At 42.1% G+C, this 26,889-nt stretch overlaps 1 protein-coding gene across 2 annotated transcripts in view; it reads right to left on the reverse strand.

Moving 5' to 3' along the window:
- Positions 1-694: 694 nt before the first annotated feature.
- CSGALNACT2 (chondroitin sulfate N-acetylgalactosaminyltransferase 2) overlaps positions 695-26,889 on the reverse strand; it is a 32,847-nt gene continuing 6,652 nt past the window's right edge. For both annotated transcript variants that reach the window (XM_040606413.1, XM_040606414.1), the window contains exons 2-8: positions 16,198-17,449; positions 8,219-8,435; positions 7,577-7,678; positions 5,778-5,956; positions 4,046-4,140; positions 2,519-2,600; positions 695-1,354 (exon numbers count right to left, since the gene is read on the reverse strand). In XM_040606413.1, coding sequence (XP_040462347.1) covers positions 1,062-1,354; positions 2,519-2,600; positions 4,046-4,140; positions 5,778-5,956; positions 7,577-7,678; positions 8,219-8,435; positions 16,198-16,855 — 1,626 coding nt within the window. In that variant the 5' untranslated portion in view covers positions 16,856-17,449 and the 3' untranslated portion in view covers positions 695-1,061. The remainder of the gene's footprint in view (positions 1,355-2,518; positions 2,601-4,045; positions 4,141-5,777; positions 5,957-7,576; positions 7,679-8,218; positions 8,436-16,197; positions 17,450-26,889) is intronic.

Consider the following 26,889-nt stretch of genomic DNA (forward strand, 5'->3'; position numbering starts at 1 on the left):
CTGTAATAGTACTTGCTTTTTCGGTCACTACAACAGCTAAGAGTATATATGACTGCCTTCCAAAAATGTCAGGAAAATGCCAGAAAGAGAAGAAGAAACCAAAAGGACAACACTGGCATAATAGCAAATGGGCTGCTTGTAAATGTATATGGGAATGAAAAGATGGTTCCTCAATGTAAAGGATGAGATGTACAGGCAGGGCTTTTGAATAAGGGGGGGGGGGGGGGGGGGGGCGCAAAAATCTTTACATGAATGAGTTCAATAGCATAGCTCAGTTTATAGAAGGGATTCTGTGATGTGGCATCTACTGTGGGAAAAGACTCGACCCAGAAACACCCAGCTGGAACATTCCCAACTTGTCTGATACCACCACTGAGATAAGAAGGTGGTGTCTCTTTTGCAGTGTGAAATTACATTACATGCTCTAAAATTCCACTTAAAAAGATTTTCATTCCCCCCCCCCTCCCCCCATGACTTATTCTATATTCAACCATGTAAATGTCAGTTAATACAGGAAACGCAGCGCCAAGCCCTTGCTGTGCAATCAGCAACCTGAACAGCTGGCACACCAGCCAGCACGCCCCGCATCCCTTCCACGGTGAGAGTCTTTTTCACACCTTTCTCTTGTTTCTACAATGGGGTGTAAGTATAGTATCCTTCAAGTCACAGTGCAGTGAGCCATACAGACTGAAAATACTCAAGATGACACAAAAGATTATTTAATTTAATTTTTAAAATAATGCAAATATAAGAATGGAAATGTACCATGTGGAAGAGTGTTGAGTTGTACATTCCACTGATTTTTCCAATTGATACTGAAGACACTTTCCTCGAACTACATACGCTTTCCAATTTATCTGAGGTGCTTGAACTCGCAAGATATGTAGGTCATAGTGTATCAGTCAAAGAATTACTCGGAAAACAAATACAAGAACCAAAAACCCTCTAAACTCTTCTTCACTGAAAAAAGAGAGGCACTGCATTTTTAAGCTGAATTAAGGCTGTAAAATGATGCTGGTTCACTGTGAATTTGAAGTCATCGAATGTCACGGGGTTGACATTTAACCCACTGCTTCGCTGTTAGTCCTGTAAGCCTGCTTACGGAGGTGAGTCTCGATCTCCTCCCTGAAGACCAGCATCCCAAGGTGCGAGTGAGAGGCCTCGTTCATGGCTTTGGACTGGATACACATGCGGTACTGCTCTGGAGTGAGCTCGTCTGCACAATGTTTCTCGTGCCAGAGGTGAAAGAGACCAGGGACCGGTGTCCTGATCACAATAAGGTCACCGTGCAAGTACTTTCTGTAAAGGTGAACATCCTCACCGCCCCAGCCTTTCACTTCCAAGTCAAAACCCCCTATAAAGACAACATCGGAAAAACGTTACTTCGGCACGCAGGCTCGGTGGAAGGCACAAAGAACGACAGTCCTTGTGTCATGCATTACTCGATCTGGTACAACATACCAGAAATTCTGGAGCAATTCACTTTTAAGTTTTCCATGCCAAAACGTGCCAAACTGAGGGAGAGGAGCTTCAAGCATTCCACATCCTTTGCAGTGGAAACTGCCCAGGGCACAGATCATGCATTGTTGGTGTCAGAAAGTCTCTTAGAAGAGTGTCTCCAAATCGTATTATGCATGACATCCCATGTGACAGCTGCAGAAGACTGCAGGCAAACCTCACTGGCTATGCTTGTGGGTTATTCTTAGCAATCATAATGGATTTTAGCAGCTGGAAAATGAAGCTGTCATGCACCATATGAAAAGCCCTCTCTAAAAATGCCAGCAATTACTCCACAGGTCACAGCTCAAAGAGCCAGATTAAGGAAAGGAACCTTTTCCACCACTTGGAGTTCTCTCGCCTTTCCAGGACCACAGTGGATACTGACCCAGACTCATGCGCAATTTCAAGACTTTAGAGTGATGAAGGCTTCATTTAGCGTATAGCGCACACACGGCAGAGTGACTGCTATCAGAAGCCAGCCTGTATTCAAGCCACCGGGCAGCACACGGGGCTGTATCACCACACCTTCTGGCAGACCATCGCTCAAGTCTTCCACATTCCAGCGCCCCGAGCTGCTCTTCGTTCTAGCAGCGTGCCACGAGAGGGTGCCAAAGCAGATTTCTAAAGCCTCGAACAACTACATTCAACTACTCAAGGTTATTTACAAGAACAAACTTTAATGCTTCTTGTCTACGTTAGTTGCTTACTTGAGGGGCACATTTCTTTAACACGGCTAACTTGCTTCAGACAGTCACAAAGTACACAAAAAAATGAAAGATTTGTAGAAGTTCTAGAATGGAATGTCGCTATGAAAAAATACTGTGACTCCCTCATCAAATGGGACATCAAAATCCAGAAAAAATTATTTATCTCATTGGTCAAACTGGTCAAGCAAGTTTGACTGCTAGGCATGGGAAAATAATAGAAATAAATGCATTACTTCTCTGTCATTAGATAAGACCAGAGAATCATTTTTTTAAACACACAATTACTATTTTTTTCTAGAGATTCATCTTACCAACAGTCAGAAAGTCTGTCCGATATTGACAAGTCATCCCAAAGCCAAAATCCCGCCAGAAACCAGAATCCTTCTTGTGTACCTGCAATTTTAAAACAGGATTATTTTGAAGTGCAAAATACATTGAAGGAGATACACTGCACTTGGTGGTGTAGAAAGCTAAACTCCTCCGATCATTTGCTCGGTGCAGGGTGCATCATATAACACTTCTAGTATTTCTGTGTCACGCACAGATGTGAGCTTCCTAATTACCTGCTGTTCACTTCACCCTTTGCCATCCGAAGCCAAATACTCACGCTCACGTTTCCACTTTTACCTTTCTGCCACATCACCTCTATTTCCTATCTATCTGCTCAGACCAAGCAGTAATTTTTTTTTTTAGTTTATTACCAAATCATCTGCTCCCAATACTCTAATTCCTACCCAGCTTCTAAGGTAACACTTGCCTCTTCTTGTTCTGATATGACAAGAAAAGTAAGTTTTGTGATTGAAGTCAGCAACCGTAAAGTTGTTTGATTCAAAAAAGCCAAGAGCAGAGCTGTCAAGCAGGAGCTCTCTCCTCCCTCAGCTGTGACCACCTGAGGCCACAGGCAGAAACTTCCCTCCTAATTTCAGCAGGCTCTTGCAAGCAGCGTAGGGGGTGAGGGTTATTATGCTTTTCTTGTAGTAGGGCTGTGGCTCCTTTCTCTCCTCCAAACCTGCCTACCTCACAAGTCCCAGCTGCAAAACCAATTTTAATTTACACAGTCTCTTGAAAGAGAGTCAGGCTGGACACCGACTGCGGCCATTCCATCTTCAGGCAACAAAGCCCCAGAAATTCAGTACTCACTTCTTTCTGCTGAGCCCCAAATTATCCTTAAAACTATTCTCTTGGTGGGATTTATTTGCTTATTATTTTGACTGCAAGCTTCCCTAGAAGCAATGTTTCTCATTCCAAAATGAAGATGAAATTAGCAGTGGAACAGCCAAGGGTTCTGGCAGATGCTGGATGGCAAAGGTTAAGACACGCAGCACAGCTGTCCACAGCATGAAAAAGGAACAGACTGAGCACCTGAGCGCACCTGGAGTTACACAGCACACCTCCTGCAGCTACCATTTGGTAGTTAGCAAAAAGAGTTGATAACGAGGGAAGCTTACCGAGCACCGTTCAGTTTTTTGCCTTTCACCACTTCTTTGTTTGCTGGAACACAAGACAAAAGCTGCTGCCATGTTATGCCACTATCCTAAAATACTGGCTTTCCAAGCCAGAATTGAGCAACAGATCAGAACTACCAACTTCATTTGATTAATAGCATTCTTTTTTTTAAAAAAAAAAAAAATGGAAGTAGAACTGCAAGTTTATCTAAGGATGAGTTTGGTACTGTTTAATAAGCTTTTCTTCCAAGTGCTTTGCCCATAAGGGAGAAAAGTGTTTAGATGCGCACTGCCAAAGTTGTAAGATGTCCCAAACAGACAATTAAGTTACACTTAATTTTGTTTTAATACAAAGCACAACTAATTCTATCCAGAATAAATCACACTGCTTACCAATTGTTGCTCCACAGGGGGTGGTATATCTTGGTTGGCATAGACAATAGCAGGATTATAAAGGCTGAATACCACAGGATAAAAAACCTTTTTCCCTGAAAATCAAAAGGTAATTGTTACTCACTGTGGGTATACTTTCTGAAGGCAAGAGGAAACTTGAAATATTCTCTTTATGTAAAATATTAGCTATTAGCCATCTAGCAAAAATAAACAAACATAAGGTCTAACTGCTAGGATTTCCCATTTAGGTAGCCCATAATATCTAGTAGGGCAGAGCCCACAGGATTAAAAACAATGTATGTACACACACTTATACATACGTTATAGGTACATATTTATATATAGTTATACATACTTACATATAAATTTTTTTTATATACATTACATATCACAGTATCACATAAGACGACAGTGACAAATCCTTGCAATAATGGTATAAAGCTAAAAAATAACCACGTCCACGTAACACCTTGCAAAGCTTCAGTTTTATGGGCTTCCCTCTTTCCACAAGGATTTTAAAAGCGTGTACATCCAGGATTGTCCTGCAAGGGCATCAAGCATCACAAACCCCCTGATCATGCTGTGACACTAGGTCTATACCTATTACAGAAACAAGACAAACATTTTTCAAGGATCTCTTGCACTGCCAGTGCTGCAAAGGGACTGACGACAATCTACGAGAATACTCAGTACCCTGATTTGGGCACGAACTCTTGAACGTGCAAGAAGCATTTTCAGATCTCACTTGAAGCAAAGGTGATAAACTTAGTGTGAATCATCAAGCAGCCTCTCGAACTACCTTCCTTGTGAAAGCTCACAAGGCCCTCCTCTCCAAAGTTCTTCCAATTATTTATACATTCATTTCATGAATGTATAAATACTCCATACTTCATTTCACGAAGTGCAGAGACAGGCAAAAATGAAAGAAAAAGCAAGAAACAGAACCCAAATATCTGGCTTACAGCAGATTTTCTTGCCTGTTTATTATGTGAAGAAAAAGTATCTATTCATTCCAAATTGACATTTGGAGGAAATGGTTTCTGGCTGCAACAAATCTGGAATAAGAGTAAGCATTAAAAAAAGAACCCAAACAAATGTTTGACAGGAGAAGATCTTAACTAGCACACTTGTTAACTGAAGAAAGCTTTATCCTTTCTGGCAGAAGCCTGTAGAACCAGCAAGCTTCATACAAACTTGAGAAAAACGGTCAGAAAATTTCAGAGCTTGGGATGTAAACGTGGAACATTAGCTCAGTCTCTGTAAGGAGCACGGTGTGCAGTTCTACTGAAACCATTCGTATGTGATGTGTCTTGGCTACCCAAGCAGGAGAAGACATAAACCAAACTTGACTTTTGTTACACTGCAATCTCTTGACATCTTCCACCCTAAGTGCTACATTGAGTTCTGTTAGACAAATTTACATACATTCTAATTGTTAAAGCAATTAAACTGTCCAGCTTTCCTTTAGACAGCCAGATCTTAAGAAAGTGTGAAAACTGTACTTACTGTACAAAAAAAAGACAATGTGTTATTAAAACATGCTACGCTAAGGCAAAAGTTATTTCTCAGTCTAAATAGTACGGTGTTTTGTGCACCGAGTATTTTTCATTTTCCTACGTGCATGGTGTTGCATTAGCTCTACCACTCAAGATAGTTGTCTATATACTCAACACAGGTCAGTTTAAGCCAAACAAGACCACAAGACTGTTACAGCAACTGTAAAGGAACATACCGGGCTCAGCATTTAAGCGACAGCTGTTGAGGAACTCTGCTGTGAAATAAACATCAACATCACAGAAGAACATCAGGACTTCGCCCTTTTCCCAGGCTCTGGCACCCATGTCAAGTCCTCTGCCTCGGTTAAATTCCTCATTCAGAGAGACAAGCGTGTAATTGTGGAAGTTAGTTTCTCTAGAAGAAAAGCAGAGCCAAACCCAAAATAAATCCGTGGAGGGGGCAGAAGGTACCATTTATACTTTTCCAGCATTTTACAGTAACTTCACTCCGGAAATTTTTTTTCAAAGGCAGTTGCATCATGAGGATGAGAAAAAAATACCTGTTCCGCTTAGCTGTCTATTTTAAACATTGAGACACTGTGAAAAGATGGACCTCAGTCTTTTATCTTATAACTTCACTCTGCATTTAATCGTTTAGATTAAAAAGGCCTTTTGGCAACTGACACGAACTACCGTGTTGTCTGAATTTACAATGCCATCTCACATTTGTCCCCACAAAGAAGTCCTGACTTGTAAGAAATCCAGAGCAGTATCTCTGTCTTCACTAGGTCAGAGGGGAGAGCAAACGGAGAGCCAGAGATCCGGCATCACGGAACTCATGGATGCCACCGCATCCCCGTTGGTTTGCTTCGCCTCACTGTTTCATACGGCAGCACAGGTGCCCGCGCCTGCTGAAGAGGGAAGGAGCAGCAGAGGGAGACTGGAAACGCACCTAGGGAATATCTTCAAGCAAAGTTAAGCATCTACTTTGGAGATGCTTCAGAGGGCAATGCTTGCAGAGAACAGAGCGAAGACACTGGGCAGCAGCACCACTAGGAAGATAAAGAGCCAGACAAAAGCCCAGTGGGTTCACAGCACCATGAGAAGGGGCATCCCGCAGGGAGCGCGGCAGGGCGGCCTCAGAAACTTGGGGCTGGGAGGCTTTGCGGGAGGAAGCAGAAGCACTCCTCCTTTCCTACAAGATGCTACACACGCCAGGCCCACACGTCGTCCCATTTTAAGCCAGCGACACAACAGCCTCTGCCTGATACGTCTCGCCGAGCAGAGCCTCGGCCAGCGCTGCGAGGCAGGGATCCGGTGGGAGCCCAGCCTATTCTCGGCTAATGGGAACCAGCTCCCAGCGCAGGGGCGAGCTGGGGAGCTCAGGCACAGAAGGAGTCCCCTTGCTACACAGTTACAGGTACTATTACCTGTCCCGTTCCTCTGGAGCAAAAAAAAAGCAACATCTGGGAATGTTACACTCGTACTACTGTCACGCTATTTGCTGCTGAGCGCGCCACGATGAAAAAGCATTTAAAAACATTTTACAGCAGAGGGCAAGTTTCGGCCCAGTTACCTAGAGGACAGAGGGCAAAGCTCAACTTCTCAGACTCAGCAGCCTACCAGCCTACTTTGACTAGGATTCTCTTCCTTTTCACTAAATAAAATTGATTCTCCAGTGAAAGAACTATTAAAATGCACATCCCAGTTCCAAAGAACTTCAATTCTGATCAATCTGTTAGCAAGACTGAATAATCGCTGCAAAACTCACACCTGCTGGTTTTTTTGGACTGTCATATAGAAACCTCAAAGCCACGGCTATTAGTCTTTTTTTGGCCTATAGCTTGATTTTCAGCAGTCTTCTGTCAGACTTTTGCAACTTAAGCTGCAAAATGCCAACCAAAAAATAGCGTACTGTGAATAAAGTTTACTTTTCCTGTTAACCTGCAATGGACTATAAAGTTAATTCCTGTTATTTCATTCTTTTTTAAATCCATTTTAAATGCCAATTAATATTGCTTGTATCGACACTTACCTAGCTACAGATTCTAGGATGCTTTTTACTTCTGATAGCCCATCTTGTCCAAAATACACCACTGTGAGGTGAACACGCTTATCCTGATGAATACACACATCCCTATAAGCACAAAGAGAAGCTGACATTAAAAAATTACTTGCAACACAACAGAAGCTTCAGGTACTTAAAAGCTATCGCATTTAAAAGTACTAGAAGATTTAAGTACTCTGGACAGACTTCAACTAGTTTCTCAGGAAAACAAGGAAAGATGTTTTCCCTCTTCTTTCCACATCTATCCTGTTTGAATTGGAAGGTTCCAATACTGTGTGTCTCATTCCAACACCTTATTTTATAGGCAGGAACTCAAAAGCTGATGTAAATACAAAAAATATGTCCAAGATCATCTGTGTCCAGGTTCACAACACCCCTGGCATTTGGTCTAAAAGGGGTTTTGGTGCAAACTGAGAATCTCTTAAGTCCTTTTAGAAGGAATGTTTTCTCCATACAATAGGTTCAATTGCAAACATCCCAAGGCAGTTGCACACAATGTTGGAATCATTAGTTCTGTAGCAAATCCACCAGAACAGGAATTAATTTCAAAAAGGAAACAAAACACTGAAAATCAGCAACATAGCTCGCTATATAATCTCATGCACCTACCTAAAGTTTTGCATAAACTGTGCAAATGCCTCAGTTCTTCCAGCAAGAGGGACAATAATGTTAATGATTGATCTAGAAATATCGACCGTTTCACTCTTCACTTTCATGAGGGGTCCAAAAGGTCGGAACAAGGTGACATGTCTGTATTCCATGCCATCCATCTTCTTATAAAACAGCTCATACTGTGTCCCCTTATCTCTTTCTGTACGATAGTAACCTGAAGAATAAGTCACACAAGTAATTCGTAAAGTCAAAGATCCCAGCAATTGTATTTCAGAAACACTGTTTTTCCTAAGAACTACAAAGAAGGGAAAAATAAAGCTTTGGGGGCAAAGCTTCTGGGTTTTTCCTAAAAACAAATAAATAAAAATCCACAACCATTAGCAATCACAATCACCCTCCTACCCTCTTACACCAGACCTGAGAAACCATCTCAAACAAACTGCAGCTTCCCCTGCTTCTTAGAGACGACAACAGGTTTTATGGTCCTACATCAACTTCTGAGGCCGAATTGGGTCTTCCCAACAAAAAGGGAATCCAAGTATTTGCTATGGAAAAGGATGGCTGAAACCTAATATTGCCTGCTCTCAAGCCCTGCGGTAAGCATCTTCCCGTGAGCTAGCCCACAGTACAAGCTGAGATCATCTGGCCAGCAATCAACACAACACAAGCTGTGGGCAGAACAAACGACACAATAACTTGCTTGACAAAGCCTGCAAAATCTGAAATGTGATATCTAAAAAAAATACCATGTGTGATAAATGCTGGAATGCTTTAAAATTGTTTACACTGCTGACCACTAGCTACAGTGCTTTCTATTCAATAAATACAGACAGTGGCGTTTTACTACAGCCATGGTCCTCTAAGGACACTTCTACATAGATGTAGCACTTTGAGAAAACAGTATCAGATCTCTGTAAATAGGATTACCTGTTTAGAGATATTTCACTCCTAACAGGTAGGAAAATCCATCCCATTCCAAACACAGTCCCTTGATTTTGAGGACTGTTAAGGAAGCAAGTTGAGCCAACAGCCTCTCTAATTTTACACCCAAAGGAAAAGACGAAGGCTCATCCACAGCTTCGACTGAACAGAGCTCTGCCCTGTTCATTCCCTATCCACGCTAACCTGAGAGGATGAAGTGATGACAGGAAAATTCCTCCCACAGAACCACCCTATACTCATCCCACCTCTGCTCTCCTCTCTCACCCACAAGGAAAGGGAATATTCTACAGAAGAAACGTAACTAGGCTGTCAACTGAACAGCTCCCAGTGGAGCTGGCCAGGCAGGCTACTGGGAGAGCTATGAACAGCTGGATCCCCAAGGGCGAGGAACACCCCTGCCCGCGCACCATGCTCCCAGCACGTTCCCAGGCACCTGACCTGCCTCTGCTCCTGCCAGCCAGCCACCAGAGCTGCCGAAATCCTTGCCAGCCTCCCACCCAGCAAGGCAGCAGGGCTCAGCACAGCAGCACTGCTCTGCTGACACAAGGCACTGTCTTTTATGCCCACTGTTGACAGTGACCTTCTTGTTGCTGTTGTCTTTTTCACAGCTGAAATAGAGAGGGGGCCAAGATACATGAAGGGAGCAGCCCTCAAACTTGGACAAACAAACCCAAGCTGCTCTATCTCAGGAACTAGAAAGAAGTGATCTTACAGCTTTGCTTCTCTCCCTATCTCCAGGCAGATATTCCTCCGTGCTCCCTCCCTCCCATCCAACACAAGAAGGAACATGATGCACACACCACCTTGCCCCAACTTTTCCCCTCCCCACCCCAGGCTCCCTTTACAAAGCCTCCTTTTCCCTAAATCTACCCAACACCCTCCACGTCCCTCTGCCGCAGCCTCCGTCTCCAAACCAAACCCAGTTGGGTTCACTGGTGTTCCCCCTCCTCCCGCCCCACAGCCCCCCGCACTGGGAGCTCCCACCCCCACCCCCACCCCCAGCAGGCACTGTCCCCGGGGCGAGCCACGCATGGGGACCCACTCCCATGTGGGGTCTCTGGGAGATGGGGTGCAGCACAACAGCCTGGTGCCAGCACGCTGGAAGTTAACTGAAGTGACTGAATCTAACCTTCCAACTGGAATGCTTTTTGTCCTTAGAACAAAGTTCTGCGGTGCACTCCTTTAAGAGAGAGAAATCCACATCTATTCCTTTGCGAGCACAGAGCTGCGTAACAGACACACCACATTTTAATGCTCAGGAAAAGCACAACAGTCTAATCAGTATTAATTACACATATGAAAAGGGCATTTCCAACAATGGAAGACTGCAGCATGGCCTGTTAGAAGCAGAAAAAGATCCAAAATCCCTCTCAGTCCTTTCCCGCTCCGAGCCTTCGCGCTGCGTAGTCCAGAGCTGCAGCCTGAAAACAGCTTCTTGCATCATGGCAGCAGCTGACAACTCGCACTCAATGCACAGCAAATACCCGGTACCTGCACTCCCGCGTAAAGTAACATACCGTATTGCATACTGTACCCCTTTATCTAGGATCCAAAAGCTGTTTACAGACAAAAAACACCATTTATAATGCAAGTGAAGTTTTAAAAAAGCATGTCATAGTTGGCAATAGATAATCTTTAACCAAAGGATAAGCTTAGATGTCAGTCTACAACAGAAAGTTGCAGTATAGAACCAAGATTTCTAGATTAAAGTAACTTTTTTTAAAAAAAAAAAAAAAACAAACACACACACAAAAACACACTGCTGTAACTTCATAAAGGCCTTAACATGCAAGTCCAGATTTGAGTAGTGCCTTGCCAACATTCAATTGCTGGAATAGAAGATTCCTAACTTGAATCTCAACATCCTACCAGCACCACACTTATTTTAAATGCTAAGTATGTGCTCCTCAAATCATTCTCCTTGCTATGAGCTAACCTCCATAGGTAATCTACTGATCTGAACACTTTTATAGGATTAAAGCTTCTATACACAGAAGCCAGAATTGAGAACAGCCAGAAAAAGAACCCACATCTGCGTTACTTTTTCATGTATTCAGGTTTTTAACACTTGGGACTGACTCACGTAATAAAACCTGCTATCTCACCTTCCAGCTAGCATACACTGGCTGCCATCCAAAACAGAGCTCTATAAGCAAAGAGGTAAAAAGGAGCAGAAATAATTTAACAGCTGTTACTCCTGGTCCATGAAGCTTTACTCCCCCCACAGAAGTTCTGTTTCTCACCAAGCAAATTAAATCTAGGAATACTGGGGATCAATTGCTATCAAAGCCAAAAAAGCTGTTCTCCTATACTCAAATATTTTTACCTTGTTTACAACTACCAAGAAAGCTACCCATAAAGTGTCCAAGGAATTTAAGACTATGTCCATATTTTTTTTTTATATTAAAATCCTGTTGAAGTTCCTGGGACACTGACCAGTTTGTCCTATGCAGGACATCTGAAAGGGGCTGATCGCATGCCAAACAGCCCCCACTGTTCTGTGGATGGCAAGGACTCACGAAGAGTTTGAGCTCACAGCATTGGGATAATCTATTTTAACACGCCAAGGATGGATGGGGAGTCTTCCCTTGAGATTCAGACCAAAACATAGCTTCTGGCCTTTGCCCAGTTCTAACTGGAAACACAAGCAGGAGAAATGGACCCAAGACAGCAGCACTTGAATTCTGGTAGACATTCAATAATGAGACTTTCATTAGCTAATTGATAATTAACTGCTGAAAATATGTGAAAGCCTCTGTTTTCTAAAGGTTAATTTTAAATATCTACCCAATGGAAGAACTTTTAATCTCTTGACAAAATGAACCCATTACACTGATAAACATAACCCAAATAAACCAGTTACACTGATAGTAACATACAGACAGATGTCCATGAAGGCTCCTTAGTCAGTTTTGCATCACCATTCAAGACTTTGTATCACAGGCTTCTGAAGAAAGAGGACGGACAGAGGCAATACTACTATACTCTTCCCACCTTACTTATCCTCTTTTTCTCTATATTACCAAACACTGATCCCAAAGAAATCTATTTTTAATCCAGGGCTATTTTAGAATGCCCAATTCAGCAATTAGATTAATTGTTTGTAGTCCTAGGCCCCTTCATTTGTGAAAATATGTAATATTGCAACTTTTATCTTCTCCAGGGATATTTTTCTTCCAAGGGGAATAGCATACGCCCGTTTCTCCTACACTTAGATCAAATGGAAATATTAGAGAAAAAAAACTTCAAAGTGCTTCTCAAACAGCAACTGCAGAACAAGACTTTTTAAGGTCAGATTTTTGTTTTCTTAATATTAGAAATCTGGAAATTTCATTCTGGGTTGCAGCAAAACAAGAAAAGGTAACAATGCAGCAAAGAGCCCCACAGAGCTGAGAATCTTGCCAATTTTCTCTTCATCAGCAGGGCAAGTCAAACAAGCCTTGTGAAAAATATTGTGGAGCTTTCAGAAAGTATCCTTGTAGTTACATTGTAAATTCTTTTTTTAACTTTTTTTACTTGGTGGTGTTCCCTGAAACCTGCCAATCGCCACAGTGCGGCTGTGGCAGCTCTGCCTAATGCCTAATGACAATTCCAAAACAGATTCGCATCATCACTTTGTCTTGCCACACTAAAAAAAAAACACGACATCACGTTGGATAACACTTGAACAGGTTATAGCTTCCTTGCACCACTGGGAGAAGTCAGACTTCCTTCATGTAGGGACCACAGAGGCTGAGCGTGCAGTGAAGGAGCTGCATGAACAGTTAAATTGAGGGCACAGACTAAAAAAACAAAGCAGCAACAAGGGAGTTAGCATCCATCAGCACGTATTTTGAAGTTCTTTGGTCCTAGGCAGTGCTAGAGTAATAAAAAAAAACAGTAGAATGAGACTACCATGTATTATTGTGTAATTAAGTGCACTTTTTCAGAAAAGTTTATTCAGCGGATTTCTATTTATAAAACAAGTTTAAATAGGCAGAAGGCAGATTAATTTTAAATTCATGTTTTTAGTCTTTGTTGACACAAATGACTCCAATACAGGTAAATCCTAAAACACAATGATGCTTTTACAAAACAAAACAGTGCTATTTCACTGATGGGCATCAGAAGCAACATAAGTGCTGGGGAAGAACTGTGGACACGAAGAGATACCATTAGGTAAAACTGCCTATATGAAAAGAGATTCTGAACTTACTACGGACTCCAAATTCACTAAGGATTTCCCAATACACCTGGAAGTACATACCATGAAAGATTAGATAGCTCACAGTTTAGCCTAGCATTTCACAAGTCTAGGAAAAAAACCTGACATAATTCCCAGAACCAGACATCTTACAACACAGGCGGTTCCTTCTGAATATGGGGAAGAACTTCTTTCCCCTGAGGGTGACGGAGCCCTGGAACAGGCTGCCCAGAGAGGCTGTGGGGTCTCCTTCTCTGGAGACACTCAAACCCGCCTGGACACCACCCCGTGCAGCCTGCTCCAGGTGAGCCTGCTTTGGCAGGGGGGTGGGCTAGGTGATCTCCAGAGGTCCCTTCCAGCCCTGACCCTCCTGTGATTCACCTACATGAAAATTTAGCCTGCTGAGGTAGGAAGCTAGAACACTTCTAGAATAAAAATGCCTTTTTCTAGTTTAGCTTGTACTTGTGGCACAGTTTTGTGGGGTTTTGTAGATTGGTATGCGTTAGTTTTGAGAAAAAAATTCCTGCAAGTAGGAACAAAAGCAAAGCCAGTTTATATTAAGCGTAAAACATGATGGTTACACATTAATTATCATGTTTTCTCTTTTGCCCTAGAACCCACAAAAATAATCCACACACCAAGTTTCTCAGCCTCCTGTTTCAAACGGCAGAAAACTCTACTCTTAGTCCTAAATCACTTATTACAAAATATCGGCAATTGAAGAGGATACAGAACTTCAACTATTTGCTTTAACTCAAGGCAGCTTTAACAAACTGTTTCTCTAAGTGAGCAATGCTAATCTGAAACAATTTAGTTGTGCTCTTAGGACAGTAGCAGGACCTGTTGGGGCTTCGACAGATACACCAAGTCCACTGTGAAACTGAATCCACCAGTTTATGACAGCTTAAGGGAGCAGTATTTCCCAAATAGGAACGCCTCAGCTTTCCAACTGGACTTCTATGAAAACAAGGATGCACAAAGTGACAATGGCAGCAGCGTGCTAGAGTCGCAGTGCTGTAGGGCAAGTGACCTGCAGGTACTACCACCAGTGGTGCCATTGCTCACCTCGAGTTTTGGAACAATGGGGGGGGGAGGGAGAAAGGTGTTAATATTCAGAAGCAACCTTTTTTTTTTTCCAGCCTAGTGTTTAAGTTAGCCAGTAGCATTCACACATACAAACACAGAGAATACCCACACAACCCACAAACTCTGTTTGAAAAAAGATACTGATGTGTGTCACCATGGCTAGCTGCTAACATACCCATACAAGCACCGGCATAAAAATACTTTTTCTATAGTTCCTGTAACCGTATGCTTGAAGAGACTGCCTTTACAGCAACAGGAAATGAGTTTGATTTCCAAAAATAATTATCAATATACTGGGTGTGAATAGAGGCAGAGTTACAAAGTACAGTCCTACAGTCCCAAATGTGCCTGCTTTCTTTTAGGGGTGTTCAGTCATTACAGGCAGTCCACTAAGAACAATAAACTGCTATTTTAGTAATGGTAAAAATCCACTACAGCGTAAAGCAGTATCTAAAACAAAGGAAAAGCAGCTGCACAATTAATATACAAAGAAATCAGTAAGAGGACTGCAAGAATGACCACCTCCAGATAAAACAGGATAGTTTTAAGTGAAAACTGCAGGAACAGCCTAACACTGCACTGACTGTGTTACACAGACACAGCTGAGTGGATTCCCCACCCCACCTTCTGGAAGGAAGAGTCCCTGCATTAAACTTTAAACACAGTAGCTCTTAAAAGCAGAGACTTTTTGCACTACAGACCAATTACATCATCTTAGACTGAAAGAACGGATTATTTCAAGGCCAACAGTACCTCTCTCCAGCATGTTTGCTTAATAGCGCAGACATCAGTACTGCTGAGATCCAGGATCCCTTTTACAGTAATGTTCTTATAATATGGTCCAACTTTTGTTTTGTTTTGTTGGGGTTTGTTTGTGGTGGTTTTTTGGTTTGTTTGGTTCGGTTTTTATGGCAGCATGAACTGTTTTTAATACTGTAAACACAAGAGAGGTACTAGAGCCGTTTTTTATAATACTTATCTCCATCAGCATTACGCTCTACCTTGAAAGCCAGCTTCTATAGGAATTGTCACTAATGCATCTTCTAAGGGTGTCACTAAGTGCTGAAAGCGTAACTGCTATATTTGCTTTTATAGTAATCTGTGTTCTGCTATTCGACTTACACGCACTGAGAGAGAACAAGAGAACAGTTCAAGGTCACACAGCTTACAGGACCCCATAACTAATACACCACGAAGGGTCTATTCAGGACACCAAGCTCTTCAGCTGATGTGACCAGAACACGTTAGCCTACCAACGCTCTCCCTCCGACTTGAGCATGCCAACTCTTAAAAAAAGAGTCAAAAGCCTGAATATGAACTAAAAGTGGCATAGAAATTAGTGAAGAAAAACCCTGTAGCTTCATACTGAATAGCTTAACCACACTGGAACAAGAGGCATGAATCGATTTCTGCCTCCCGCTGCCACCAGTTTCACTGGAAGTCTTTCAGTTATTTAGTACCACAAGCAGTTGTGTCACACTGAATTCAGCTACAAACAATTATGAATGCCTCAGCATTTTAAGCGGATACAGCTTCCCCCGTACACTTCTTTTGCTAAGCCCTTCTTCTGAAATGGATTTCTCGCTCCTCACAAAATGTAAAATAATGAAACAGTAATATTCTCATCGTTAGAAACAAAAGTTCTTACTGTGTAATTACTGTTCAAGGCTGTATTCAAGTAGGTAAAACTCCTAAAAATACAAACATCATTAAATGCCTGCTGTGACATTCCGTTAATGGGCTGGAAAGCATGTAATACACATACCTTCTATGAAATCGTTTTCACTATACAGCTGCCTCTCTCCTACTCCATCATCTTCATCTTGTCCATCTTCTTCATCTGGATTATTGATAACTTCTAGGCCAGCCTCAATAACTTCCACCAATTCATCGCGCTTATCTTTTCTAACGGGTTTCTCTTCCGGATGCCGAGTGAGCCCCATCTCCAGCTGGAATACTTTCATGGACGTAAAGCTTTCAAAAGGAATGACGCCATATTCACTAGGCAGTTTGGCCCCCATGCTCACCTCAGCTTTGTCAATCTGGGAATGAAGAAACTCTAGGAGATCATTGGGTGCTTGTTCTTTGGTGCCCTGGTAGTTCATACCATTGACCTTGGGGCTCTTTTTTTCCTGCAGGGATTTCAATTTATCACTCATTTCCTGAAGTTCTTGCTTTAACTGGGCAATCTGACGTTTCAGACTAGTAGCTCGATTTTGATAGTGCTCTTCTTGTTCCTGCAAGAGAGCTTGATAGTATTCTTTACCCATGCTTTCTCCTACGACACCCGGTAGAGATCCATTACCATCTGTTTGTGGAGCACACTCAAGCAAATACATGAGCAAGACTAAACTGAATAGTAAAGCAAGGCCCACTAAGAGCCAACGAGTCCTGGCTTGAATTACTAAGCCTCTTCTGGGCATTCTCAAATTACTGCTGTTTCCAACCCAAAAAGGTGACTTATCTGCACATCCCTTCCAGGGAGCATCACCCCAGAGTTCAAAAGTTAGAAAGAGCGCAAAAGCATGACTGTAATAGTTACTACAGGTTTTGATAAAGTAGCTGATGAGCAGTTTTCAACCTTTGCCTTACTCGGGTGTCATTGCAGAGACACAAATCTGAAGTTCCTAGGTCATCCATAACCATCAACTACAAGTTTGGTTGACGCCATACAATTTGTTCAGGATTTCCTACCCCAAACAAAAAACCCTGCAGAGGGAGAGGAAGATGGAAGACACCAGGAAGGAGTCATATTTCCATTTCCTAATTCAGCCCCAGTTGAAGGGGTTTTGCCTGTTTGAAGTTCAGTGAGGAAAGTCTGCAAAAGTAATTTTATAAGCTTTGAACCAACAGCAATTTTTTTCCCCCCACTATGTGTAAGTGAGAGCAGTCTACAGCTTAGTAACAGTAACTTTCATCGACTAGTCTGGCTTCTCCTTTGGCACTTGAGTATTTTATTCCACTTCCCCTCCTTTCCTTGGAATCTGCGGTTTGAGTCAGCAAAATGAAGACAGAACCTAAAATTAAAAGAAAGGTGCACATTAGAACTACAAAGCAGCCAGTCATTTGGAAAATACAGGAACAAAGTCACAACACATGGATGCAAAAGACTGCTGGGGAAAGGGGTGGGAAATGAGAAAGAGAAAACATTGTTCCTTTCCATTGCATTACCCACCAGTGATTCCCTTTGATACAGTGTCTGGAAAATAGCAATATGGACAGTCTAATGAAATACATTTTTCACATCGCTAGCTAAAGCAGTAAGGGCTCTTCTAGCCTCATCAAGTTTTATTTGCTTTAACTCCCCCATTCCTTCTTGGGTTTTTTTTGTTGTTTTATTTTGTTTTCCTCTGTGGGAGGAAAAACACACCAACAAAACCCATGCCCTTCCTACTCCTCTGAACTAAAAAAAAATATTCCAAGAACCACTCTGAAGCAGCAGCAGCTTGCGTTTCCATTTGCTTTAAGTAAATATCTTTTAGGCAATAATTATTCACGCACAAATAAAGTATTGCAGATTTAAAGTTCACAGGAACAGCATTTCAGAATAGGTCAAATTCAACAGAAATTTAAATTCAAATCCCAATTTGCAACTGATGAAAGGGAGCCTCAGACTAGCCATTCACTAACATTTCCACGTCTTGGTATGGTTGGGCTAGCGTGAAGAGGCGAAGCCCGTCTGCACGGCTCACCCTCTCACACCGCTGGCCAAACCGGCTCCGAGGAAAAGCCCAGGGAAAAAGGCCACAGTTACGTGAGATGGGGGACAGCAGCAATCCTACCCAGCAATGAGTCCGCTAAATTGCTTGCGGCCCTCTTCAATGACAGCAAAAAGAGCTAAGAGATAAGCTCAGTGCATGCTAGCCCACTTTCAAACATTAATAAAATATTTCTCTTTAAAACTTGGTCGTCTAGAACAAGCAAAGCTCATTAACATTTATCCAATCCAGGGATGTACTAGCTCTACATCCATCTTGACTGTGTTGTGTCATTATTGTCCAGGGGAAGTTGCGGGACCCGAGTAGCTTCAATTTAGTTCCAGTATGCTTAGGAGATTAGAAAAAAATTGCCCACTACGATACTCTTCATATATGCTGGGAAAGATTGTTATGCAACGTTGCCAGCAGCCCCAAACCCCATCTTCCCCTGTCCTTGCAAACAAGTCACAGTGCCACGATGCACTCCACATGTTTACAAACACCTTGCAGTGTTTCTCCCCTATGTCCTTGGGGCATTTCTCCTTTCCCATTTGGCATCCAGCATCGGGATTTTGCTTTAATAAGAACCAGGTAGCACGTATCAGTGGTATCATAACATTCAGCATCCTCATTTGCAAAAAAGCTCCAATTACGAGGCCTGAAAGACAATGTAATTTATTCACCAACACCAGAGCCTGCGATCGCTGATCCGAAGCTTGCACGCAAGTCATGCACACTAAATTTTGCAAGAGCTGCACACCTTGGAGTTGTCCAGCTGAAGTCTACAGGACTGCCTGAAGCAGTTACTAGTACTCCTAGTGCTGAAGTCCCTGCCTATGACCCAGTTAACAAATAAATTAGATATATATGCAGCTTAAAGGCAATAAGTTACCCAAAACTCGGGCTTTTCAAACTCACATAAAGCTACCAGACACTTTGGTACAAAATGAGTAACAGTTTTATCAACTGAATTCTAGAGGACATCTTTTTAAGCCCAAATAAGACAGCAGTTAGTCACTCCTCGCTGCACAAACACATTATATAAATGCAAGTTAAATGCCTACCAAGAGTGATCAACACCAGATGTATTCTCAGACTATTGACCAGGGTCCAGATGTGGTGAATCAAGGGAGACAGAAGAAAAAACAATGTAGAGGATAAAACCAGTTCACAGAAATGATGTAATGCCACCCCTAGCTTTCTTTAGAACAAAGTTGCCCAATGTTTTTTCACATTGCTTCCTGAATTCTTGTTCTGTTAAGACCGCAAGAGGTTAAGCCACAATTAATAACGTAAAGAACCATAAGTTTCTTTAAACTTAGACAAATGCTAGAGTGTACTAAAGCCATTCCTTGCAGAATGCTGGCACATCTTAGATCAGTCAAGGCATTTTGAAAAATGATCAAACTACCTGACTTGTATAAAATATTGATAAATCCAGTCCCGTCTATTTTTCACTCCTTATTTCACATCTTACTACTGCTGTCAAGAACAGCAGCACTTTTGCATTGCTGCATACACAAACACAGCTACTGTACCACTACAGAAATCAGCCTTTCAAGTTTTGATGAGATGCTTTTGGTACAGAGGACAGGGCAGGAATGGTACCGGGGACAGGACAGGGAACACGGCTAAGCCTTACAGCTCAGCAGGGCACAAAGAAGAGAGCTTTGTGGTTTTCCTTTACCTTTCTCCCCCCTTTTGCAGGATAAAGAAAGAAAATGAAGCATGTACTAGAAAGCAGGAGCTAATAATTCTAGTTAAGACTGTCTTAAGAGATTATTTGGGCTACCATGGTACAGTTTGTAACGGGCAGTGCAAGCAGCTGTAAACCACAGCCAGATTTGGTTCACCACTGAACCTGTAACTTAAAGGCGACCTACGTCACACAACCTCCTACCACCATGGGCTTTACACAATCAGTAACTGTTGTTAAGTGACAAACAGACACCCCCGAAGCTGGGACATTAGCCTAGCAAGCCTTGATTCAATCCTCGCTCTACCAATAAATCGCCCTGTGTTCAACTTTGATGAGTCACTAAGTTGCTTTAGGTCTCATTCACGTCTTAGAAGCAAGTGACAACAGATTTCCTGATGTGGTGTCAAGAGGACACAATGTACGGGGAGATTAAGATTCCCCCAGACAATAGCAGGGGGCAATGAAAGAACAACTCTGTTCCTAATAACTTTCTTAACCGTGGCCAAATGTACATCGCCATGGTAAGCACGGATTAAGAAAGTCAGCATGCCTCCGCAGGGACTCGCCGCTCGCGCTGCATCACCAAGGCAAGAACAACAGATTTATGAATAACTGCAGATTTCTGAGCCTTCCTACTGGCACTTCACCTATTTACACCAGCAGGCTGTTTTGTGGAGCACTGCCTTCAAGGGGTGCTTAGGGAACAGGAACAATAAGCCGCTTCTGAAGCAATGGAAACTACACGTGGTGGGCTGTAGAGAGCTCCTGGTGCTTTTCCTACTAGGCTCTAATTATTCCCTCATTAGTTGAAACCCTTTTCTAGTGAGCTAGTGACAACCTTATTAACAAGACAGCCTTTCTGCACAGAGATAGGCCTTGCCTGCTTGGCAGTTTTTGAGCGACACCGTAAAGAACAGTCATTTCTCTCACTACAGCTTCCTTGTGGCCCTTAAAGGCAAGGGGTGTTTGTGCAACCAGCTCCGTTACACAATGTTAAAATTATAAATTGCACATGGAAGGCTGAAGGGGTAAGTTACTTTGGTAAAGCAGCGGGGACTGAGTCCATTTAGACTTTTTTTTTCCCCCCACCATCATTATTTCTGCTGAGAAGAGTCATCATAAAGGAGTCAGACACAGATTTAATCTCGCATCCTTCAAGGAGTGAGTGAAGCAATTACAAACCTTAATTCTTATGCTATCAGAAAAGAAGGGTTTATGAGCCCTCTATTTCAGTAGCCTCCCTTTTCAGAAAAGCACTAGTTTTGCATATTTGCAACCCAAATGTTATATGAATTAGGTCTGGCACAGCACTATTTTAGGAATTCTAGTAAATACTCCCAGGCTGTAGAAGATGACAAGAGAAGGCAGGCTGTGAAACCCCAGAATTAGCAAAAGCACACAAGATCCCAGGAATCACAATAAGAAAATCAATTCAGTTTCACATGATACGTTCTGCAGTTTATAAAAAAGAACAATAAGATTACCTGGCAATAAGTAATCACACTGAAGTCCCTGGGATCAGCATTTTAGTGTTTAAAGATCAAGTTCCAAACCTTTAATTGCATATACTGGTATTTCACTTTATTTTAATCCTTCAAAACGAGTCTATTTGCAACATTCCCTATGACCTCCAAAGAACAAGACTTCTCAGACTTATACAATGCTTACAAAGATTTGCAAGTTTTCCAGAAGCAACTGGTTGTTATTCTTTCTGCATTTCCAGGGCCTTATGTATATTCAACTATGGAAATGTTTCTGCTCCTTACAAAAGAGCTCATTGATTCTCTAAGCACACAGGAATAGACCAGCATGCTAATTGAAAATGCTTTTAAATTTTGTTTTTATTGTATTAGCATTCTGTTTTGGTTCTTTGTTGCAAAGGATGAGTACATCTTTCTAAAGAGGGGAAACATTCACACTTAAAGCAGTGACCTAATTCAGTATGCACCTGGCTCCATGCCAGACTACAGACATTCCTCATTTTAGCATGTTCTGCTTCCAGCATCTCCTTTTCCTTCAGCTTGCCCTAGATGGTCATAGTTTAGCTGCTTATGAAATTCCAGCTGATTTTCATAGTTATTTTATTGTTCATCGTTTCACCCAGATGCCACAGATATTCACTGTCTTAAACCCCCTCCACACACGCATGCTCCTCTCCTTGGAGAGTTACACGATGAAAACCTAAGGCCCAATATCATCCCTTGAATATTCCTTCTTATTCTGACAAAATTCCTGGTGAACATAGAGAAACACCGTGCAGGCAGCTATTTTCTCACTTGCTGAAACAAACACGAGGCAAGCCAGCCGTCTGTGCTGTCACAGACAATCTTTGCATAAGCCCTAGAGTCAGAAACCTCAAACTACACCTTAAGTACACAGAAACACATCATCACCTCTGCTTAGGCAGTCCCCTGAGCTATAGCCTCAGAAAAGACACAAAGAAATTTGTTCAGGGCTTTATTATACAATTCTAGTCAAATGAGTACCAAAGTCAGATTTTTCAGCTGTTGGGAAGGTTAATAGAAAGGGAAAAGCAAAGAAGAAAAAAAATAACCACGAGAACAGCTAAGGGCTGTGGTTCTCACTTTCCACAGAAAAATAATCTTCGGTTTAGTATCTCACCCTCGCTGGACTGACTGTACCTAACATGTTTTTACCACAATTTCACCATCTGATTTGCTTTCAGCCACAGTTCTGCCTCCCAAGCACACGTGCGTACACACACATACACACTGCTAGACAGGAGAGCAGTTGAAAGCCACTATCAATTTATGGAAAGAAGATCTACATTCAAGAAAAACAGGGGGAAAGTAAAAACAAAACCAAAAAGTATTTTAGACCTTACCAGTTTAATAATCAATCCTGAGGAATTTGGAAGTTCTGCCTATACACATTGCAACCACTGCCCGCTGTAAAGCAACTGCATCGGGCACAAGCTGCAGCTTATTTTCAACTTTTTGAAAACTTAGAGCATAATGCACCGTTCCAATCCATCCCAACATTCACATTTGATTTGTAATAACATTATCCAAGAACACACTAAAGTGAATTTTTCTTCTGGCTACGTCTTAAGATTTTCATTAAAATCTCCTCATGTCGTCCTCTGTACCTTCCCGGCATTCCCACCACACGGCACACTGCCTTGGTGAAGCTCACGTGGGCAGTACTGGATAGGACCGAACCTGCAGGAGCACACACCAGTGCTTCTCAGCAGGACAGAGCCGTTCCTGCAGAAAGCTACTTCTGCAGACCAATATTGTGGATCTACATCAGAAGCCCAAGAGTTAAAAAACCCAAAACAAGACATCTGCCTCGGGAGAGTAGGTGACAGAATCAGCTCTCCAGCAGACCTAACTACCCCAAAAATCTGTGATTCTTGTAAGCTTATCAGCTCCATTTGGTTGATAAATAAGAAAAACGGCTGCATGAGGCTCATGCCCACCGGACACGCTGCAGCCGCCAAGCAGTACCAGCCATGCAGCCACCCGCGTTCCTGTGGGCAGCCTGCCCCGGCTGCTCACGGCAAACAGCCCAGGAGAACGCTGACCCGTCCGCTCAGCTCTGCTCCTACGCACTCACAGGTCTGGGGCTTTTTGTCTCCCTCTGCTTCCTTTGTTATAAACTCCCACTGGTAAACACTGCCAAACCAGAGTCCCACGGGGCAGCGGGGGGACAACGATGACTGCATACTGATCACCGAGTGTCTTCATTTTCAATTCAAGACATGGGGGGAACAAACCACCACACAGTCAACACAAGAACTACTGTATAGATTAGGGACAGCCCGTGACAAATTATAAAGTGCTGGAGCATATCTGCAATAGGTAACTTCAGACATTTGTTTAGTTCTAAATGGGAAGGGGAAAAAAATCCTGCCTTTGGCACAAGGGTCACGGTAGTACTCCACAGTACACCAGGAACAGTTCAGGCATGGGAGTTACTGCAGTGACAGGTAACAACAATCACAGGATTTATTACTCAAAAAAAATATTCCCTATGCAAATGGTTTATTTTACAAAAGCAACATTGTGTTTTTGCCAGCAGAAATGCTGTGCTCCAAAATAAAATTACGACTAGCCCTCCACAAGTTTCCACTGTCACATTTGAGACTTCAGTACACAGCGAAGATACTCGGGGTTTCTTATCTCCCTTGTTGCATGCAATAGATCAACTCGCTCTCAACGCTAGAGAGAGATTTTAATCGATAACAAATTCTTATCGATAACATATTCTGCCTTTTGCCAGGATCAGATGCTGTTTATTAATCGTGTCTTTTCAGGAGATGCAACTGAAGCAGCATGCTTTATCCTAACTTTCTTTAAGAAGAAAACAGGAAAGAGCAGGGCTTCATTTTAATAGTGGAGTTCATCCATCATGAGACTGAGCCTCTCCCCTCATGAGCTCAGCTTATGAATAACAACCAAGTAGGTCTTGCTCTTTACAGCCTTTCCAACCACTCTTGCAATTTCTGCCCCATCTCCCACAAGCTCACTGGCATTTGTTTTCACAACAGCAACAGAGACCATCAGGGCTGTGCGTAACACCCATCACATCAAGCCCCTGCACCACATACTCCTTCTCACCCCACGTACTTGACCAAAAGATAAATCAGCATGCCAAGCCCACAGAATAGGAAATAATAAGGGGTTTAGCATCTCCGTTCTCAGAGAAAGCAAGCAGAAGGGGGTATCCAGCAACCTAGAAATAGTTTTGCCACAGAAACTTTTGCTACAAAGAAATTTGTTAGAAATCTTTGCCACAACAGTCCCTGGAAAAAGCAGTCATGCTGTCATCCTCAAACGAAGGAAACACTGACTGCACTGAAAGAGTTTAAATGCAATTCTTACATAATCTACTGAGAAATTACAAGTAAAAAAATAAAATAACAGCCTTTTGCTGAAGCAGTTTTATATCCTTTAAGTTAGAGAGGCAAGCAAGTTGTCATACTGTTCCAGCATTTGCTGTTCCTACACAAAACCAAATCCATTAAATAGTTAAGCAGACAAATGAAAGAACAATGTTATTCACTTTATTTACTCTATAGCTAATCCAAAATAAGCAATGAGCTTATGACTAGGAGCCCTGCTTTGGCTTCAGTGCAGCCAGAGCAAGCCCATTTGTCTGGGAACTGCTGAATTGAAATTGGAACTTGAAACCCAACCAGCTACACCTTAATTACACTGGTCAGTATTATCCCACTTTGGATAAGGCCAGGAAATAGAAGTCAACTCATAGTCACTTTACTGTTTTTATGAAGAGACACATCTGCTTGGCAAGAAAGAAGCTAGGTAAAATGTCCTAGGGAAGACTAGCTGAAGGAGGCTTTTTTGCTTGCTTGCTTGTTTTAATATTACTCTTGAACAGCTATCCTGACTCACTACCTCCAGCTTCCATAAGATAAATTAACTTTTCTATTTTACACACCTTCTCCTATAGCTCATATTATTTAGCTTGCGGGTTTTGCATGGCTGTAGGCACTATTTCTCTTTTTAAATTCGGCAAAAAAAACCACAAACTCCAAAATTAGAGAAGCAAGTCTTCCCCTTATTGTAAGGGAATTAAAGGAAGAGCAGTACTACATGACTACACTTACTTTGCCTACCCTGTTGGTTGTTGCTAAAGCTCAACCTAGAAATGGCAACAAAAGCAGAAGTAGCTACCTTGCAAACCAAATGGGAGGCAAGAAGAGAGGTCACGCATCCAGTTCCCTTACACTTGTAAGGCAAATATGAAAACGCTGAAGAGCAAACCAGATTCCCTCTGAGGCTCCCAAAGGTACCTAACAGGTGGTTATCACATACAGTTTTCTTTTTTTACCCTATGAAAAGACGAAATGGAAAAAGAGTAGTTCCTAACCAGGCTGTTCTAACAGTTGCACAGCTAATTAACTAGGATTTTAAAAAACAGTTAAGAGACTTAATCTTGTGGAGGAATTATACTTTTATTTTTCTTCCCATTTTCTCTCTTTTTTCTATGGTAAGAGCTGTACTGTTTTCACCATGGCAGCTGAAGCAAAACTAGTGAAAGTTAAATTCTCAAGAGCACCCAAATTTCTTTAAAAGTCTGAAGACTTCTACTAATACTGGCCTTAAAAGCAGAAATGTATAAAGGCAATTGATTTAAATTTCATAGAAACATTTAAGTGGGTGACTGTGCACCCAATACTATCACCGCAGCATTCTCATTAAAGTTAAAATTTATTGCCAAATTCAGAGCAGGGTAGGGGGTGTGTGGGGGAGGGTAGATTTTACTCCAGACCAAACAATATTTGCATAGAAGTATCTCCACTGCAAGTCTGAAGAGCAATAAAACTCCTGAAGTGACCACTGGAAGGCATTTCTGTGCATTCTGTCCCACTGGTAGTTTGGCTTGAGAGTTTTAAAATACCTAAAACCAATTTAAAATACAATTTAATAGAGAAATCCTGAGGAAAATGCTGCCTTGAAAATCAATCACCCTGAAGTTTTCCCTTAAATACACTGAATCAGCTAGATTAAGTTCACATGTGGCATTTAAAACGGGGCTCACTTTGCTATTGCTTGGTCCATGAAACTAAGATGGAAGGAGGAACACAACCTACAAATATTTTTAGAATGACTTAAAAATCAGTGTAGTAGTTTACGTTCTGCTTTCAGCAAAACATATCAGCCTGAATGTGTCACCAGAAGTGAAAGCTGGAAGCCAAACAATTGAGAAACATCTGGTGTGTTCCAGAAGCACAGCTAGATGCACTTATGTCATCTGTAATTTTTCAATTTGACATTACAACTAAGCATTAGCTTACTCTTAAAGGACTAGCAGCACCGAGCTTCACTGAAAGCAGAGAAGCTAACAGCTTGTCAGAACCATCTATCTTGATTTTCTTTTCTTTTTTTAAAGTTGCCTTGCATTGAAAAAGACACCAGTATGAAAAACAAACACCAAACACTGAACGCTTCACATCACCTTGCTTCACCTCTGTTTTCTTTATTAAGTCCCTGAAGTCAGTCTTTGGACCACTTGGACCCTCCTTCCTCCTCTTCAGGAAGAGATGAACGTGACTCAGAGGGGAGAGAAGCCA

The sequence above is a fragment of the Falco naumanni genome, chromosome 9, assembly GCF_017639655.2.
Source record: "Falco naumanni isolate bFalNau1 chromosome 9, bFalNau1.pat, whole genome shotgun sequence".
In the NCBI taxonomy this organism is placed as follows: domain Eukaryota; kingdom Metazoa; phylum Chordata; class Aves; order Falconiformes; family Falconidae; genus Falco; species Falco naumanni.